The sequence below is a fragment of the Ursus arctos genome, unplaced genomic scaffold (assembly GCF_023065955.2).
Source record: "Ursus arctos isolate Adak ecotype North America unplaced genomic scaffold, UrsArc2.0 scaffold_8, whole genome shotgun sequence".
NCBI classification, from domain to species: Eukaryota; Metazoa; Chordata; class Mammalia; order Carnivora; family Ursidae; genus Ursus; species Ursus arctos.
Genome location: NW_026623100.1, coordinates 18,097,322 through 18,115,756, shown reverse-complemented (window position 1 = coordinate 18,115,756; position 18,435 = coordinate 18,097,322). Strand labels below are relative to the sequence as shown.

Genomic DNA, 18,435 nt, shown 5'->3' with positions numbered 1-18,435 from the left:
GCAAAATAGAGGGTAAGTCCATTTCTTTGGGAACCTGAAATCCAGGAGCACTGAAATCATGTTTTCTTGTGATTTTTATCAAATACCTGTTTTGGTAATGGAATTGGTTTCCTGTGGAGGTTTTTTTGGTATTTTATTAACTACCTTTCCTCAAATGATATGAGGTAACCCAGCATATTCTGAATAATACCACGTGCCAGGGCGTGCTGCTTCCGTGAAGAGCCATATGCTTTCTCTGTTGGTTCATGTGCTCCAAGGAGCAGCAGACGCTACCTTAGACTTCAGTCTGCAGGTCTCCTCCCTGTCATCGGACCTGTTGATTGAATCACTGTCATCATTATTAACTCCTAACCCAACCTCAGTGTTATAAGAATGCTGGCATTGGTAATAAAATAGGAAAGACAAGAAGACTTTATTAATTTTCCGGGTTAAAAAAGGGTGTATTAACAATGCCAATATAGACAGAGGCCATCAAAGAAAGAACACTAGTAGAAAGAGAAGTACCAATGCTGCCACAACTACCAAGGTCTTCCATTTCCTTGACCAGACTTTGGGAGTCAGAGTGTCTGCGTTTAGCTACTTGCTGTGTAATCGGAAGCACAGCATTGAACTTCTGTGTACTTGACTTTTTGCACCTGCAAAACAGCATGAATAATGGTAAATACTCATGACCTTGTTGTGCTGATACCAGACACAGTGCGTGGGGAGCGCTTCACGTTCAGTCTGCCACATAGAACCTTTGACAATATACACTAACTTTTATTAGTAGTACTAGCAAATTAACGGAGGACTAAACCATCTTATAAATGGAAATAAGCCTATATCCCCTGGCAAGAAGGAGAAATGTTAGTAATTGACACTTGAACACCTAGAAAATTTTTTGAAGTGTTTCTGAATTCTATTAGCATAAAACTTTTCTCAGTAGCCACTACGAAACTAAGAAGACAAGAGCAGTGCTTCAGTTGGGATAAATTTAGGTTGTGAGGATGGGAAGAGGGCACATATCAACGCTATTCTAATTTTTGGAGGAAAAAATTGCAGGTCTCTGCCCCGCTGAGCTCTTGAGAAAAGGAATGATTAGTCTTCCTGGCTGTGCTTATAATTGGCCTGCACTTCCTAAGACATTCAGGTAGACTGGGCCACAGGACCTGACCAGCCACAGCACCACACGCCCACTCCCCGTGCTGGATGGCCTCCCTTCCGTATTTCGCAGCTCTAGGCTTGACATGCTTTCTTATGAGCTCAGTGGAGAACCTGCCTTTCACCTCAGCGCTTGTACTTTCACCAAAAAGAATGTCATCTTTTTCCAACAAAAGAAAACTGAGACGGCAATAGCTTTCCGACAGGAACATAAAGATGATCACCCAAAGTGAGTAGACCCAGTGTTAAATCAGGAAAATTATATACTTCTCTAGGGCCCAGAATGACCTTGACTTACACAGACAGTGTGCAGGGAACCTGGTTAAGGAGCAGGGCACCTAGCACCCAGCGACAGCTCCGTAGCTGAGACCCTACCCTGTATTTCATTCTGAGTACACCACAGGATTCCAGAGCAGGAAAGGAAGGAGGAACAACGAATTGACCTAAGGATTTTAGAAAGAAACCTAAAACCTCATCAGAAGAGCTGTTATTTCCAAGATAATAAACCTTGCTGTCAGTGATGACTAAAGAGTAGCCTGAGGTGATTGATTCAATGATACCTAAAAATATAAAACATCAAAATGAAATTCTGAAAGAGGGAGAAATTTAATGCACTCCAACCATGGGAGCCAGAGAGCACTGATCTGTGACAATAGAATGTTTCCCAGATAAATAGAATCAAGCTCCTGATGCAACCTGACAATTAATGGCCTGAATTAACATGCCCTGCAAATTAAGTGATCTTTTTGTCACTTGAATTCGCAGGCCTCCATGCATGTTAGGCCACTCCCTGACTGCAGTGACCCCCAAGAAGATAATGTCCTCGGCGGTCAGCATCACAGCTGAGCGAGCCATGGTGCAGAGTACATATTGCAGGAGTGTCTGATGGTTGGGACAGCTGCAGGTTCCATACCTGTTGTGTGGAAGACGCAGGGAAAATCATCAGACTATCCTCGTTTTTATATCGTACTTGATCCTTCTCTGAGTGCTTTCACATTTATTGTTCTACCCAACCTGATTTTCCTGAGAACCCCGGGAGGTAAATAACGTACCGCCATGATGTTCGTGATGAAAAAATGTTAACGGTATCATAAATTGTTAAGGGTCACTTAGTAAGTCAGGTGCAGTACCTGGGCTAGAACCCAGTGTCCGATATTCCTTTTACCACTCTGCAGTGGTTTCCTAAAATTCTGCGTGATGCAAACTCCTTTTGCCGTAATTGTCAGATAGATGGCAACAGGTGCACTGGAGTGGAGTTGGAAAGGTAGAACTGGACAGCTGTGTAAAAAAGAAACCTAAAGTGTTCAGTTCTACAGGAAAGGATGACATTGAAAATACTAACAATTGTTCTGTGGTCATAAATGCAGACGCACCGAATGTATAAAGTGATAATAGCTATGGACATACTTGAGTATGAATTTTGTCTTGCTACTTGTGAAGCCTAAATAACATAACCTCTTTGAGACTCAGTTTCCTTTCCTGTAAAGTAGTGATAACTCCTATACCACAGAGTTGTTCTGAGGCATAAATTTAGATAACGTGTGTAAAGTGCACAGCACAGAGCCTACAATATACTAACGATTCATCAAAAGTAACAGTTATTAACTGCATAAAATCAGAAAAGAAATTTAAGCCTCACAGTGAGTGAGAAGGCAGAGTAGCTGCAGTGAGCATCAGTTGACAAGTCATGTGAAAATAGTTCTACTAAAGGTAAATCTATGCAATATTTAGGAGCAAATAAAGAAGGAGTTTTTGATAACACAGTATATTTAAGGAAGCTAACACCAAGGTATTAGGAAATCTTTTCTGGAGCTCTTCAAACCCTGACCTGATGTGTAAATTGTAAAAAAAAAAAAAAAAAACCAAAAAAAAAAAAAACCCAAAACAAAAAACATGACAAGCAACTTCTGTCAGAGAACCAGAGGGAGGGCTGCAGTATTCACACGCACGCACATGTGCGTGCACACACACATTGCTCACTACTCTACTTACAATGTTGGTGCCGTTTTTGTCTCCCTATAAAGCAGGTTCCCCCTAAATTCCTAGTTCCAGGCTTGAAGATTCTTTGGAATGAGTCCTCTCGGTTTTTGTAAAGATGGGTTGTTCAACTTTCTATATGTAAAAAAGTGAAATGCATCTTAAAGAGAAGTGATTTCTGGGTGTATGTATTCCTAGGTGTTTTAGTCGTTAAGCTAGCAGGAAAAGAAGCTATTTTGCTATTGCAGAGTATACTTGAGTAAAAATCAGTAATGGAGAGTATAATCTACATTTCAGAATATAGCTCTTCTTGCATTTTCTGAAATTTAATACATTTTGATGAAAAACATAGACTCTCGAGTCTTCCTAGCTGATTTTCTCAATTATTGCCTATATGGCTTTTCTTTTGCATAACAATTATAGAAAGTTTGGCTGACTGATGAGGCTCTTTTCAACTTCCTTTCCAATAGACACAGTCTTGAAAAATACCCTAGAAACTTCTGCAACTATTCTGCTTATTTTGAGGAAAGAGCTCCAAATTAGCTCTCAACTATTTGTAGTGCTGTGGGTGTCAGATGATGTTGATGTAAATAAGACACCCAGATGAACCAAACTGGAGACTGCTAACTTGGTTGATTTTAAATAACTTAGTGACTTAGTCATTGGAAGTAAGTGGCTTATTACTTGGAGACATAGAGAAAACAAGTGCAGATATGATACTTGCATTGATATAAATCGATCCCAATTTGCCTAAGCACAGGAGAAGTGATTTCTGGTTTAATGAAATAAATATCATATTTCCTTCTTTTCCTGAAGATATTGGAGGGGCTGGGAATTAGGTAAGTATTGAGGGAATGATATTTATGATGTCACTGTCAGTGTTTTGCCCATCAGTTTATTACCTCTGAAATCAGAGGTCTCTCACATTTTTTTAATGGTTAAATTCACCCTAGTCTACCGAAAATTTATGAACTCAACAAAAATCTCTTCCTCTAATCAGTCAGAAAGCATACATTCTTTAGTGTGTGTGTGCAATCTTCATTAGATGTTAGAAGGTGAGGGAAGTGGTGGAAAAGACAAACAGAATTACAGGAAGCTATCAAAGTCCTAGCAACATAGTCTGGAATTGAAGAATCAACCCAACAGAAATGAGACATTTAAGTAAGCTTTCACAACGGTGTGGGTTCCGTACTAAAATGGAGGATGGCATGTATGGTTGAGGGGAGATTGGGATGAATGTAGGTTTCCTACAAATCCCCCCATACATCTTCGTGATTCTGCTCTTGCAGCTTCAGGCCCTTCTGTCTCACGGTTTCCTTCTTAATCCTCAGTGCCTTTCCTGAGTTCAATCTAGAAACCTGGATCATTCTTCTCCTTTAAGTCTCAATTCAAGTACCTTCTACCAGAGGGCCTTTTTCTGATGTCCCTTTCTAAAGCCCCCTCTTCATTATTATCTCTCTTAGTACCAAATTTTGTGACTTCTTTTAATATTCTGTTTAATTTTAAAGTTTTCTTATATTTTCTGTTGTATTTCTAAAACACTAATATATAGACTTGGGTACTTGATATCCTCAACATCTTATATGGTACCTGGTAAATCGTTGTTACTCAGGAAATATTTGTTGAAAAATTTTAATCAGCTTTTTCTATTTGATTTTATTTCCCCCTTTTTTCCTACCTCCATACATAAACCAAGGGTAACAACTTGACATGAATCTTTCATATACCTTTCACCATGTTCCTATTAAAAACATATAAATATAGGGTTGTTTTTCTTTCTTGCCTTATAGAAGCGGAAGCATGCTATATGAATTAAACTACCTTTTCTCCTTTACTAATATATTATGGACATCTTTCAGGTCAACAAATTTGACTCTAACTCCTGTTTTCAACTCTATTAAAATTCTAGACTATGGGTGTGCTGTAATTTATTCAACCACAGCCTTGTTATCAAACTTTTAAGTTTTTACACATTTTTCTTTTCTTCTCATAACATTATAGCAAACATCCTGTATTTATATATTTATGTGCTGGTATATTTAGTTATGTAGACTATAGTCCCCAAACTGAGGTTGCTTGATTAAAATATTTGTGTAATTTTTTTTAACTTATATTGTAAAATTCAAGCATATAATAAGTTAGAGGGAATTGTATAATGAACTCACATGTACCCATCACCTACCTGCAATTTAATCTTTTAAAAATTTTAATAGGTATTATTAGATTACTTCTAAAAATGGCTGAAGAATTCATATTCTCACCAGCAAAATTGCCCTCTTCCCAAATAAATATGTTTACTACATTATCATTATTTCTTTCTTCTTTATTCCTCTAATATTGTTGGGGAAAAAAAAAACCCTCCTTATTTTATTTTGACTTCCATCCTAGCGAAATCAAGCATCTTGTCCTACATTTAATCCATTTGGATCTATTCTTCACTTGCCTGTGTGTATTTTTGTTCATTCTTCTATGGATTGTTTGGTCTTTTTCATATCACTTGATACATGCTCTTTGTATTTTAAAGGTATTAACTCTTGGTCTGTCATATGTGCACAAATATTTTTTCTCTCCTTTTCATTTTCACTTGGTTAGTGGCATCTGTTTCCCCCCAGAATTGTTACTACTTATGAAGTCAAATATGCTGATCTCATCATGTATGGCTTCGTTGCATGGTCTGTGACCTGTATGTTAAGTTTTATACCCACCTTCAAATTTCTTCTCACTCTCCCCCAACATTCACTGTGCTACAGCCACTCTGGTATTTGTTGAGTTTCTGAAACACAAGCTCTTTCTTTCTGTGAGATCGTTCCTCCTTATTCCTTCTGACTAGAAGACTCTTCTGCCCACTTTTCACTTGACTAGTCTCCAAACCTTTTCCATGTGTCAGCATAAATGTCACCAAGTCAGGTCTTTCTGAATCTCCAGTCTAAATCAGAAACCCTTGTTCTATTCCTACGTGGTAGCTACCATTTTCTTTCATCACACACGTTCCAGCTGTCACTTTAACTGTATGATTCTTGGTTGGCATATTCAAGGTCCATGAAGGCAGTGTCAAGTGTGTATGGCTATCCAGTCTACCCCCAGGCCCTCGTACAGTCCTTGGAGCATAACTCGAGTTCACTAGGTATTAGTTGACAGAATGAGTGAATATTCTCAGAAAACTTCACAGCAGACAGAGCATTAAGCTAATTTTGAGGAATAAGTAGTGTTGACCCAGGCACAATGAAAAAGATCATATGAAGACAGGCATGTAGGTAGAGTTTTATTGACATGTGGAAACTGGGGACAGCAATGAAGTTATGACTGCAAATTCCTTGGAGAGAAAGGGAAGATAAGTTTGAGTAGGTAGCTGTGGGCAGACCATGAAGGGCCATGAGGGTGGTAGTCACATTGATACTTGAGTAAATACCTTGACACTTTCAAGGTTCTAGTAAAACCTTATGGGCACAACGACCATGTTAAAATTTATGAAGCCTGCGGATGGCTACGCTACAGACACACAGTTTACAAAGTATAAGGTGATTGAAAAACAGCCTTCTGTAAATGCCGTGATCCTCTGGCTTCCCCCAGAGATGGGGGAGAATGTGTGCGTTCCTCAGTTTTTGCTGTGACCAAATTCATACAGGGTATGATTGTTCATTGCCTTTTTTGTCCTATGGGGTGCCATTTGAGGTAGTAGCTTGTCCTCGTTGGTGCTTTCTGCTGGTCAGGCACACGATGAGGCTAGCATCCGGTCCCATGCAGTATTGACATTTCTGGTGAAGATAATCCCTCAGTCCCCTCTGTGGTGGTGGGCTCTGTACTTCCCTTCACACAGGTGCCTTTGTGGCTTCCAAAGAGGAAACCTTAGATCAAGGAGCCACACAGGTGGCAAAGGCTTATTGATTTGCAGATTCTTTCTGAATCTCCATTTTATTGGAAGGGCTAAGACGCGTCAGATGTGTCCTCTCTCAAGCCTTTTGTCTGACCTGCTTGAGCAAACTTCTGAATATGCAAGATGGGTGGAGTTGATACAAAGGGAAGATAGGAGGGATCTGAAACATCCAGCATTCCTCACCTCTCAAAAAACCCCAAGTGAGTTGAGATGAGAGCATGCATCCAAATCTTTGCCTGCCTGCTTTCTTGCAGCTGTGGCATTTAAACATGCATTCTTTTGAGTGATTGCATCATAATTGTTTCTTCTGACCCAGGTTGTATTGAAGCACAGAAGAGGAAAAAAAGAATAAACTTCATTTTCCTGGAGATAGGGGACAAGACTGTGCTAATCTCAATTCACAAACACCCCAGGAACCTACAATTCCAATTTTCTTTTCACAGTATTAATGAAACTGGGTACTGGAAAAATCAAATCTTCCCCCATAAATCTGAAACCATTTCCAAGACTGGCCTAGAATTATAATAATTTCCACATCTATTAAAACACAGTACAGTGTTCTGTTCTAATGAGATCATTTTAGGCAGCTTTTTCCTAGGTGGGTAGAGAGAGAAATTTAAAATTGATTACTTTAATTTATGATAAAACCAGAAAGACTGGTCAAAGACTCTTAGTGAGAAAAAAATTTAATAAATGCATCTTGCCAATAATTTTTAAAAAGGATTATTGGGGGACAGGATATCTAACAATTCCAGGTAGCAGAATGATATATGTTGAGCATGATGGAGTTTTATAATCCTTTAAATAGCCCTCCTGATACAAAATATATAGCTCATATTCCTTTTTTTTTTTTTTTTTATCACTGGTGTGTTTTATTCCTTACTATTTCTTAAACGTGGCAGTCTCTTATATTTTTTTTTCTTAAAACTCTAAAGCTGAATTCTCGTTGTCATCAGTATATAGTGAAACTCACTTCATCCTTGATGTGACAGGGTCATGGCTGATGACGTACCTATACACAGTCTGTATTGAAGAAATAAAACCAACAATAAGAATTGCCTGGAAACTGTAATCTTACCCTACAAAGCTAAGTTTGGAAACAACATAAATATAATAAGATTACAGTGGAAGAACAGCTCATCCAAGTATACAAAATAGTTTCATAAAAATGACAATTTGAGTGATAAAAAGAGCATCTGATAGCATGGTTATTGCCTTGGTGAACTCACCAATGGAAATATAAGGTCCCACCACCCACCAAACCCGCATTTTATGTGACAGGAATTAGGACTTTAAGCATCATTTCTTGTGAAGTACTGTGAAAACATAAGAGCCGTTTTATTTTTTCATAACAATACCTGATTGCTGTTTTTCCAGTCTCAGAAAGAATAGCCAAAGGATGCCAGGCACTTCCCACTGCAAAATGAAGCCTCTTTGGAAAAACTGGCTAATGTTCAAAAATTTACCTTCCAAAATTCATGGTTATTTTAGCACTTCAGCTGTGAATCATCTTGCTAAGTAAATATGGGCTTTATGTTCCCCATTTGCCTGAACTAAGGCTATGACTAGATACAATCAGACAGTGGCACACTGATGAATATAGGCTTCAGTGCAAAGCTTAATGACTTCCTGTGCTCCGCATATCCCCATCTGCCTAACAAAAGTTTTTAAGATTGGTAATAAAAGAGCATTTATTTTGATAAAGCATAAACTGTAAACAAATTTAGAAGGTTAAATGATAAAGTAAACCATTCAATATGAAACACAAAGACTATGTTCTGGTGAAACAATCACATTTAGACTTTTTTTTTTTTTTTTTTTTTTTTTTTTTGCCAGTATGGACTGTTATGTATTGTGGTTTGAAATTAGGAGCTTGGCAATAGGTTTTGTCACTCATTGAGCACCTTGCTGACCCATTATGCTCTCTGAGGGCCACCTTCGAGGACAAATCATGAGCTGGGAAAGGGCCCCACAGAAGAGCTGGAGAAAGGAGGAAGTAGTAGGAAGAGCAGAGAGGAGGGTTTGGTGGCAGAGGCCAGAGGAGCTGGTGAGGAGTGAGACCTGCCACAAACAGTCCTCTCTCTTCTGTTCTCTGCCATAGCCTCATATATCACTTAAGCATGTTTGTTCCATGGTGTTTTTTAACTGGGCCTAAATGAGTTCTTATTTGGGGAAATGATGTTCTTTCACAGATGCAGTGCCAAAGGCTGTCAAAAATAAAGAAAGAACATACATCAGGACAATTTCTTTTCCTGTCGTGGTAGTTTAAAATAACTATCTCAGCAAACTTACGGATAAGTTAAATTTTTAAATATTTCATTTTTAAATTTTTCGTGAAAGCAACAAATGCACTTTTATTCTTTTTATATGACAAGACACTGGAATGTGTCCTTTTCACTAACAGAGCATTTTCCACAATGAATTATTATCTGATACAAATCAATTGGTTTCGGGTATAGTATGGAGCTATGTTAATAAGTGTCCTGATACTTGAAAGACTGTGCCTACCTAAATAATCACAGTATTAATCAGACAGTGAAAAACAAGAAAACACATAGAGCTGGCGTACAGGATTCTTGACAAATCTGGGCCAAAGCAGACTGTGTAGAAGGCTTCTAAGAGAGACCATCAGATCTTACCAAATATTTGACAGAGATAAAGAATTAAAAATCACTTTTTCTCTGTCTTCTAAGATAACACTGTTTACCCATCTGTGGGTCCGAGGAGTACTTTCATAGCCATTTAGCTGAAAAGTAGCTTCTATGAAAGAGGTTATAACCCTTTTGACAGCTCTCTGTCCTTGACAGTGCGGTCAGTAGCTTCTGAATCATTTAGGCAAAAACGCCCACGGAAATCAAAAGCCTTCACATTGCCCTTCAGGTGCTCGTACGTGCTTTCCCCACAGGTGTAGACCGTGTAGTTTACACTCCATTCCGGGTGACTCTGAGCATACGTGATGATGGGTGTGAATGACACAGGAGGAAAAGCATCTGTTGTTTTAGTGTTCACAGAAATTGTGTGTAACTCACGATGCTTTCGTACTTTATGAATCATTGAGATAGTATATAAATGGTCACTTAGGATATTTCATCTGCTCTTTTTTTTTTCTTTCTTTTTCTTGTTTTTTGGCTCACTACCTAACCCTCAAGTCAAAATATGTTTGCCACCCACTGCAGCTGGAGGCTTGCCTGTTTGCAGGCGGGAGAAAGGATTCTTAGGTGTTCTCGCTTACTCAAAACCTACCCATCCCCAGTCCTCCCCAGGTTTTCCGTTGACTGGGCTCTTTGTGTCTCTGGTCCAGTTAGCTTAGTTTCACCTTAAAGTCCATTAACTTCTGACCATTCATGGACTCACTGCTAATATGTATATATTCCATTCTCTTAGCCCCCCCCTTGACTCTCTTTTACCTGTTTTGAAAGTGTTCTCTTCACCTGCTGGGACAGAGAAAGGTAGATAGAGTGAAAGTAAACTGTAGTTCATTTGTTTGTTTTTTTAGCCCTGCTGCTGAGAAAACACATACCGATTGTCTTATTTATTTAAAATATCTTGATTTAGTGTATAATGGAGTATAAAGGGAATGCAGAATTCTCAAGTACATGAAATAGAAGAATTGCTAATGGATGTCTCTGATCAAATTCCTTTTTTCTCATTGTTATAAAGGCTTAAGAGGAGATGACTGTGTTTCTTTTTTGATATAAAATTTTCACCAAATTATGTAAGAAGGCATTTAGCCTAATTTTTAGCCATTTCTATGATTCTCTACATTTAAATGAATATGAAATTTCCTCAGAGGTTTTCCAGTGATCATCAGAATAAACCGTTAATAACAACAAGTGAAGCCACATTTATAATTTATAAATATATTTAAATTTTCCTTGCCTTTTTTTTTAAAAAAAGATTTTATTTATTTGAGAGAGAGAGTGGGGGAGGAGGGGTGGGAACAGAGGGAGAGAGACAAGCAGACTCTGTGCTGAGCATGGAGCCTGATGTGGGGCTGGATCCCAGGACCCTGAGATCATGACCTGAGCCAAAACCAAGAGTTGGAAGCTTAACTGACTGAGCCACCCAGGCACCCCAAATTTCTCCAACATTTTATTGTCCATCTGGGAGAGATGTGTTTAGTGTATAAATAAATACTTATGATCTTAGCACAAAAGTTAAGAAAAAAATGTCATTTATCTTTCAGATTTGAAGCAAAAACAGAAAATTAAATAATCAGTGAGATATGGAAGCAACTTCATATATTGCAAACAGACCTATAATAATACCTGTGGTGGTTATTAATTTTTTAATGTGAATCGGGGGAAAAAGCATAAAGTGTTTCATCATCGGGTTTTGGCATTTTTTGGTCGGTTATTTTTAAAAAATGATGTTCAGAGTCTTCATTTACATATGGGTTACAGACATATTTTTAGGACTGCATGTGACTTAAGCAACATTTTGGCTAGAGTTGCAAAAAAGGCAAGTATTTTCCTTAAATAGGAGGTGTTTATCAAATGACTCCATGGCAAAATTGAAGCACTTGCGGCTTCGCTTGGGTCTTTGAATCTCATTCTAGTTTTGACATCAACTTGTTGCTGTACTACTTACACGGTTGTTATGAAAATATATCAGAAATATTTGAGCAGATAAATAAGATTAAAATTCTTGGATAAAATAGTCCATGTATAATACCAATTCCTAACTAGAAAAAAATGAACATAGATACTCTTCGTACAAAACATTTAAACCCTGCGTTTCATTAAAACGCTCAAGTCTTCCCGGCATGAACTATATGACAAGGATTTTATAACCATTTTCCCCATTCTTCTCTGACCAAGTGAGATCATTAAAAAAAAAAAATGCGTTTAAAATAAAAGCATTCCATCAGGGTGGGGGAAAAGATTTACGTAACACTTAAATAAAACCCTTTCTTTAAACACCGAAGACACCATGTTAAAAGAAGGATCCAGGGGCGCCTGGGTGGCACAGCGGTTAAGCGTCTGCCTTCGGCTCAGGGCGTGATCCCGGCGTTATGGGATCGAGCCCCACATCAGGCTCCTCCGCTATGAGCCTGCTTCTTCCTCTCCCACTCCCCCTGCTTGTGTTCCCTCTCTCGCTGGCTGTCTCTCTCTCTCTGTCGAATAAATAAATAAATAAATCTTTAAAAAAAAAAAAAAAAAGAAGGATCCACAAATGAGCAAGTAACAAGTTGTCGTTCAGTGAAAGTTCGCAGCTGAGCCAACTGGCCAACTTTGGCAAAGACGGCTATTTGAAAGAGCAAGGGCTGCCTTTGGTTTGCGAGGTAGTGACAGAGTTCCTGCAATAGGCTCTATTCTTCTTGATAGGAAATTAATTTCCTGTAATCAAATGCTGCGGATTATAGTCTTTGTCTCCTTCCACCTTGGCCACAGAAGCAACAACGAGGTTTTTTATTCAGCAACATTCCGTGGGCTTTTGTAAAAATCAGCAGTGACATATGCAGCAGAGAAAGGTTTCACCTGATACATTCTGCTGCTCCAGAGCACAGCATAGAGCTGCTTTGAGCTGAGAGCTGTGACTTTGTCAGTGGCTATATGTGTAAGGCTTTATTTGGGGAAGGAAAGGAAAGTGACAGCAAGAAACCCCCCATGATGCGGAAGAAATCTTGGTGATGTTTGAAAATGGGATTACAAAGCAGCACAGAGCTATGGCTGGTAAATGGTTACCAGTATTTAATAGGAGCTTCTGTAGAAATATTTAAAAAAATAGCTAGTAAGTGATGGTGAATAATGGTAAAAGCACATGGACTAGTGGACTCATGGACTAGTAAGTGATGTGGTGAATAGCTAGTAAGTGATGGTGAAAAATGGTAAAAGCTCATGGACTAGTGGACTCATGGACTAGTAAGTGATGTGGTGAATAGCTAGTAAGTGATGGTGAAAAATGGTAAAAGCTCATGGACTAGTGGACTCATGGACTAGTAAGTGATGTGGTGAATAGCTAGTAAGTGATGGTGAATAATGGTAAAAGCTCATGGACTAGTGGACTCATGGACTAGTAAGTGATGTGGTGAATAGCTAGTAAGTGATGGTGAAAAATGGTAAAAGCTCATGGACTAGTGGACTCATGGACTAGTAAGTGATGTGGTGAATAGCTAGTAAGTGATGGTGAATAATGGTAAAAGCTCATGGACTAGTGGACTCATGGACTAGTAAGTGATGTGGTGAATAGCTAGTAAGTGATGGTGAATAATGGTAAAAGCTCATGGACTAGTGGACTCATGGACTAGTAAGTGATGTGGTGAATAGCTAGTAAGTGATGGTGAATAATGGTAAAAGCTCATGGACTAGTGGACTCATGGACTAGTAAGTGATGTGGTGAATAGCTAGTAAGTGATGGTGAATAATGGTAAAAGCTCATGGACTAGTGGACTCATGGACTAGTAAGTGATGTGGTGAATAGCTAGTAAGTGATGGTGAAAAATGGTAAAAGCACATGGACTAGTGGACTCATGGACTAGTAAGTGATGTGGTGAATAGCTAGTAAGTGATGGTGAATAATGGTAAAAGCTCATGGACTAGTGGACTCATGGACTAGTAAGTGATGTGGTGAATAGCTAGTAAGTGATGGTGAAAAATGGTAAAAGCACATGGACTAGTGGACTCGTGGACTAGTAAGTGATGTGGTGAATAGCTAGTAAGTGATGGTGAATAATGGTAAAAGCACATGGACTAGTGGACTCATGGACTAGTAAGTGATGTGGTGAATAGCTAGTAAGTGATGGTGAAAAATGGTAAAAGCACATGGACTAGTGGACTCGTGGACTAGTAAGTGATGTGGTGAATAGCTAGTAAGTGATGGTGAAAAATGGTAAAAGCACATGGACTAGTGGACTCGTGGACTAGTAAGTGATGTGGTGAATAGCTAGTAAGTGATGGTGAAAAATGGTAAAAGCACATGGACTAGTGGACTCGTGGACTAGTAAGTGATGTGGTGAATAGCTAGTAAGTGATGGTGAAAAATGGTAAAAGCACATGGACTAGTGGACTCGTGGACTAGTAAGTGATGTGGTGAATAGCTAGTAAGTGATGGTGAAAAATGGTAAAAGCACATGGACTAGTGGACTCGTGGACTAGTAAGTGATGTGGTGAATAGCTAGTAAGTGATGGTGAAAAATGGTAAAAGCACATGGACTAGTGGACTCGTGGACTAGTAAGTGATGTGGTGAATAGCTAGTAAGTGATGGTGAAAAATGGTAAAAGCACATGGACTAGTGGACTCGTGGACTAGTAAGTGATGTGGTGAATAGCTAGTAAGTGATGGTGAAAAATGGTAAAAGCACATGGACTAGTGGACTCGTGGACTAGTAAGTGATGTGAATAGCTAGTAAGTGATGGTGAAAAATGGTAAAAGCTCATGGACTAGTGGACTCATGGACTAGTAAGTTATGTGGTGAATAGCTAGTAAGTGATGGTGAATAATGGTAAAAGCACATGGACTAGTGGACTCATGGACTAGTAAGTGATGTGGTGAATAGCTAGTAAGTGATGGTGAAAAATGGTAAAAGCACATGGACTAGTGGACTCATGGACTAGTAAGTGATGTGGTGAATAGCTAGTAAGTGATGGTGAATAATGGTAAAAGCTCATGGACTAGTGGACTCATGGACTAGTAAGTGATGTGGTGAATAGCTAGTAAGTGATGGTGAAAAATGGTAAAAGCACAATCGTAGTCTCCTTAAACGGTTCCACTTCTGCACAAACACACCCACACACCCCGTTTATAGACACATACCTATATAGCTGTTACATATACAACTTTGAGATTCTTTAAATTCATTCTGCGTAATTTACAAAAAATAATCTTTTGAAAATTGCAGCATTTTTAATTCACTGACTCGGAAAAGCAATCTTTTTCTGTAAGACAAAGGAGAGGACAGAGATTCAAAGAAAACACAATCCATAGAGAAAAATGGCCTGGGGGCGAGGAATAGGATAGATTTTTATCTCTGTACAGTTCCTATTCTTTTAAAAATTTTTTCAAAAAAAAATAGGTTATCGTGTAGAGAAAAAGAGCTTCTCCCCATCCCCCAGCCCTCATTCACAAATTAAATCCCAGGACTGTTTCTCTGCGTCTGTCATCAATTTCAGTGCCTGACTGTGCCCTGGAGAAGACATTAATGAACCCTGTAATCCATTTCTTGTATCCATGGAAGAGCTTTATTTATACTTTGGAAAGACTGAAGGAGAATTTTGCCAGTTGAAGAAAGTAGGCTAGCCAGTCCTTTATTCATTATTATCAATTTAAAGTACTGAATTTTGACTCATACCCGATTTAGATAGTCTGTAAAACCAAGAAAAAGTATTTTCCTACTTCACCCTCCCAAACTTAGTTTTGGTGGTCACTCAACCACGGCTAATAAATAAGTGGCACATATATACTTATAGGAATAAATAAACCCCTGGCAGACAAGGATTTAGTTTTGTTAAAACAAAAGTTTTAACTTTTGTTACGTTTTGTTAAAACAAAAAAGTTTGTAAAGCTATGACTAAAATCACACTTTTACAAGCAAGCATGAGAAGTCTATTCAAAATGCGTGGATTATCCTATTGTTCAATACTATAGTCATTACTGTATGAGGCAGTATGATTTCTAAAGTACTGCTAAGCTTAGCGATCATGGTTCAGAGTCTAGAGTTAGCCCTCAGTGTTCTATAACAACATCAACTTGATTGCTAAGCTCATACCCTCTGATATTATAAGGTAGTGTCATTATGCTTTTTTTTACTTTGTCGGGTTTATGATTTCTCACCTAACACATCAGTGTGGCCCTTAAGAGCTACCTGAAGGTTATGTGGGGCTGCACGTACAAAACCTTATTAACAAAACTGATCTGTGATAAAGAAAAGATGGCAACAAATCTCTCCCCAAGTGCTTTGATTCATAGTCCCTAGTTTTTAGTGACCACGAGGCATAGGGATCGCTACATTTAGCAGCAGTGTACGTCTCCTAAAGCAGTAGGTGTTACTCCATTAGGCATGGAAATAGATGGTGACTGTTAATACAGCTCTCGGGCATTCAGTGAACTCAGGAATCACGCTCTGTTTTTTTCCCCCTCTTTCCTACAGCCAACCCCACCCGAGCAGGCGGGAGAGAGCCATACCCGGGCTCAGCGGAAGTGATTCGGGAGTCCAGCAGCACCACGGGCATGGTGGTGGGGATAGTCGCCGCCGCCGCCCTGTGCATCCTCATCCTCCTCTATGCCATGTACAAGTACAGAAACCGGGATGAAGGCTCATACCATGTGGACGAGAGTCGAAACTACATCAGTAACTCAGCGCAGTCTAATGGGGCTGTCGTAAAGGAGAAACAACCCAGCAGTGCGAAAAGCGCCAACAAAAATAAGAAAAACAAGGATAAAGAGTATTACGTCTGATCCCAAGATCTTAAAAAGACCCTTGTATAGAAATAGTCTTCATTTTATCTGAGACATAATATAAACTTATTTACTTTCCTTTTTACGAAGCACATACAAAAGAAGACAGGGAATGCAATCAGGAAGGAAAGACTGTTTTTAAAAAATAAAAACAAGTATCTCATGCTCTTGTTTCTCCAAAAAAGAAAGAGAAAAAAAAAAAAAAAACACAGGGGCCAATAAATTCCCTAACATCCACAGTGTTTTCATTTACTCTGCCTGTCTTTATGTTGCTGGAACATTCCTAAAAGACAGTGATGACCGCACGCATTCATAAAGCAAAGGAGTATTACAACATCAAGGCACAACACAAAAATAACACAATACACACCACAAAAAAAAAAAAAAAAAAAAAAAAAAAAAGAAGCTACCTATGATCCTGGATTTAGCCAAAGTGCTAGCGCTTTCCTGAGAAGTCAGTTAGTCCGATTGCCAGAGAAGACTGTGTCATTTTGAATGACCCAACCTGCAAACCTTTGGGTTTGCCACCTGGCGCAACTGGAGCGGTGGTTGGAACTTGCATTTGAAACAAAGTGCTGGCTTTTTTGAAGACTTGTGTAGGAACACATTCAAAAAGCCCCTTTCTGGTTGTGAGGGAAAAAAAAAGTATGGAGGCCTTATTTTCAACAATGTGAAATATAAGGCACATTTCACACTAAAATTTCAAAACAAAACAAAAAACAAAACCAAGAGGGCATAGATGCAATCATTGGGAAATTTTCATGCACGCTTAATATGTTATTACATATGTTTATATAAAATCCATCTCTGTGTGCTTTCTGGACTGTGATAAGTGACGTTTTATAGCCTGTTGTATAGAAAATGCAAAATATATCTCTGCTCTTCAGCCATTTTTGGTAAATTCAATGTTATAAGTGTTGCTAAGTATAGGGAGTTTTATGACATCAGAGCAACAATTATTTCAGGGTTTTTTTTTTTTGCCACCATTATAAATTGCCACAATTACTTACTTTTTTAAAAAAAATTACAATGTAGTGTTTATTCTAAGGAAGATATGTATGAATGTATATAAAAAGACTCAGCTACTTTTTTTTTCTAACATGTACAGCCTTCATTCTGTTGCAATTAAGTTTTAGTATTTGTATGAAAGGTGTGAATTAGAAGGTAAAATATATACATATGTATCTTATAATCTTCTTTTCTCTCCCCAGTACTCACATTTTCCACATACTTTCACCATTTACAATCACACACACACACACACACACACACATACACACACACCAACCCAGAGGAATCCATCAGATATGATGGAAAACCCGAGCATATATATAACAGCAAATGTTTACTGACAAATTGAAAAGCAGGAAGGAAGGAAGATAGTTGTGCCAAGGTATTGATGAAAAATGGGGTGATTTGCTTCATTGAGATCATGCTCCCAAGAAACCCTGAGAATATTTTAGGCCCTAATGAAATGGAACCTTTTCTTATGAAATAGAATATCACTGGTATATTGCTGCATGAATATGAACCATTATGTGGAGGAGGTTACAGAAGCAAAATTGGTTAATCTATACCTTAACCCTGGCTGCTGCAATTAAAAACTTTGTTTCCAATAAAATTATATACATATATATACATATATATATATATACATACATATATATATGTATATATATGTATATATATAATGCCTCTGAACCTGATGTGCATGATATTGGAAAGTAAACATTTTCTCAACTAAGAAAGTATTTTCAGTAATTTTTGATTCTGTATTACTATCCATCTAAAAAATCATTATTTGTTGATTATTGACCACATTTTAACTTTTCTGGTTTTACATATATATCATTAAATATAGTTTTAGTTTAACACACATTAAGTAATAGAAAAGTAGAGATTATACACTTGTTTTTGCATATTGTTTGGACAATGTTCATAGCAATAAATTATTAATGTGAGCAGGCAATGCAAAGGAATGCATTATTAGATTGGAAAGTGATGCTTCAGTAAAAATTGGTCGCATTACTTTAACATCTCCTTAAAGA

At 38.2% G+C, this 18,435-nt stretch overlaps 1 protein-coding gene across 3 annotated transcripts in view; it reads left to right on the top strand.

Moving 5' to 3' along the window:
- LOC113245852 (neurexin-1-beta) overlaps positions 1-17,996 on the top strand; it is an 819,012-nt gene extending 801,016 nt beyond the window's left edge. For all 3 annotated transcript variants that reach the window (XM_044378176.3, XM_044378172.3, XM_044378170.3), the window contains one exon: positions 16,080-17,996. In XM_044378176.3, coding sequence (XP_044234111.1) covers positions 16,080-16,387 — 308 coding nt within the window. In that variant the 3' untranslated portion in view covers positions 16,388-17,996. The remainder of the gene's footprint in view (positions 1-16,079) is intronic.
- Positions 17,997-18,435: the final 439 nt, after the last annotated feature.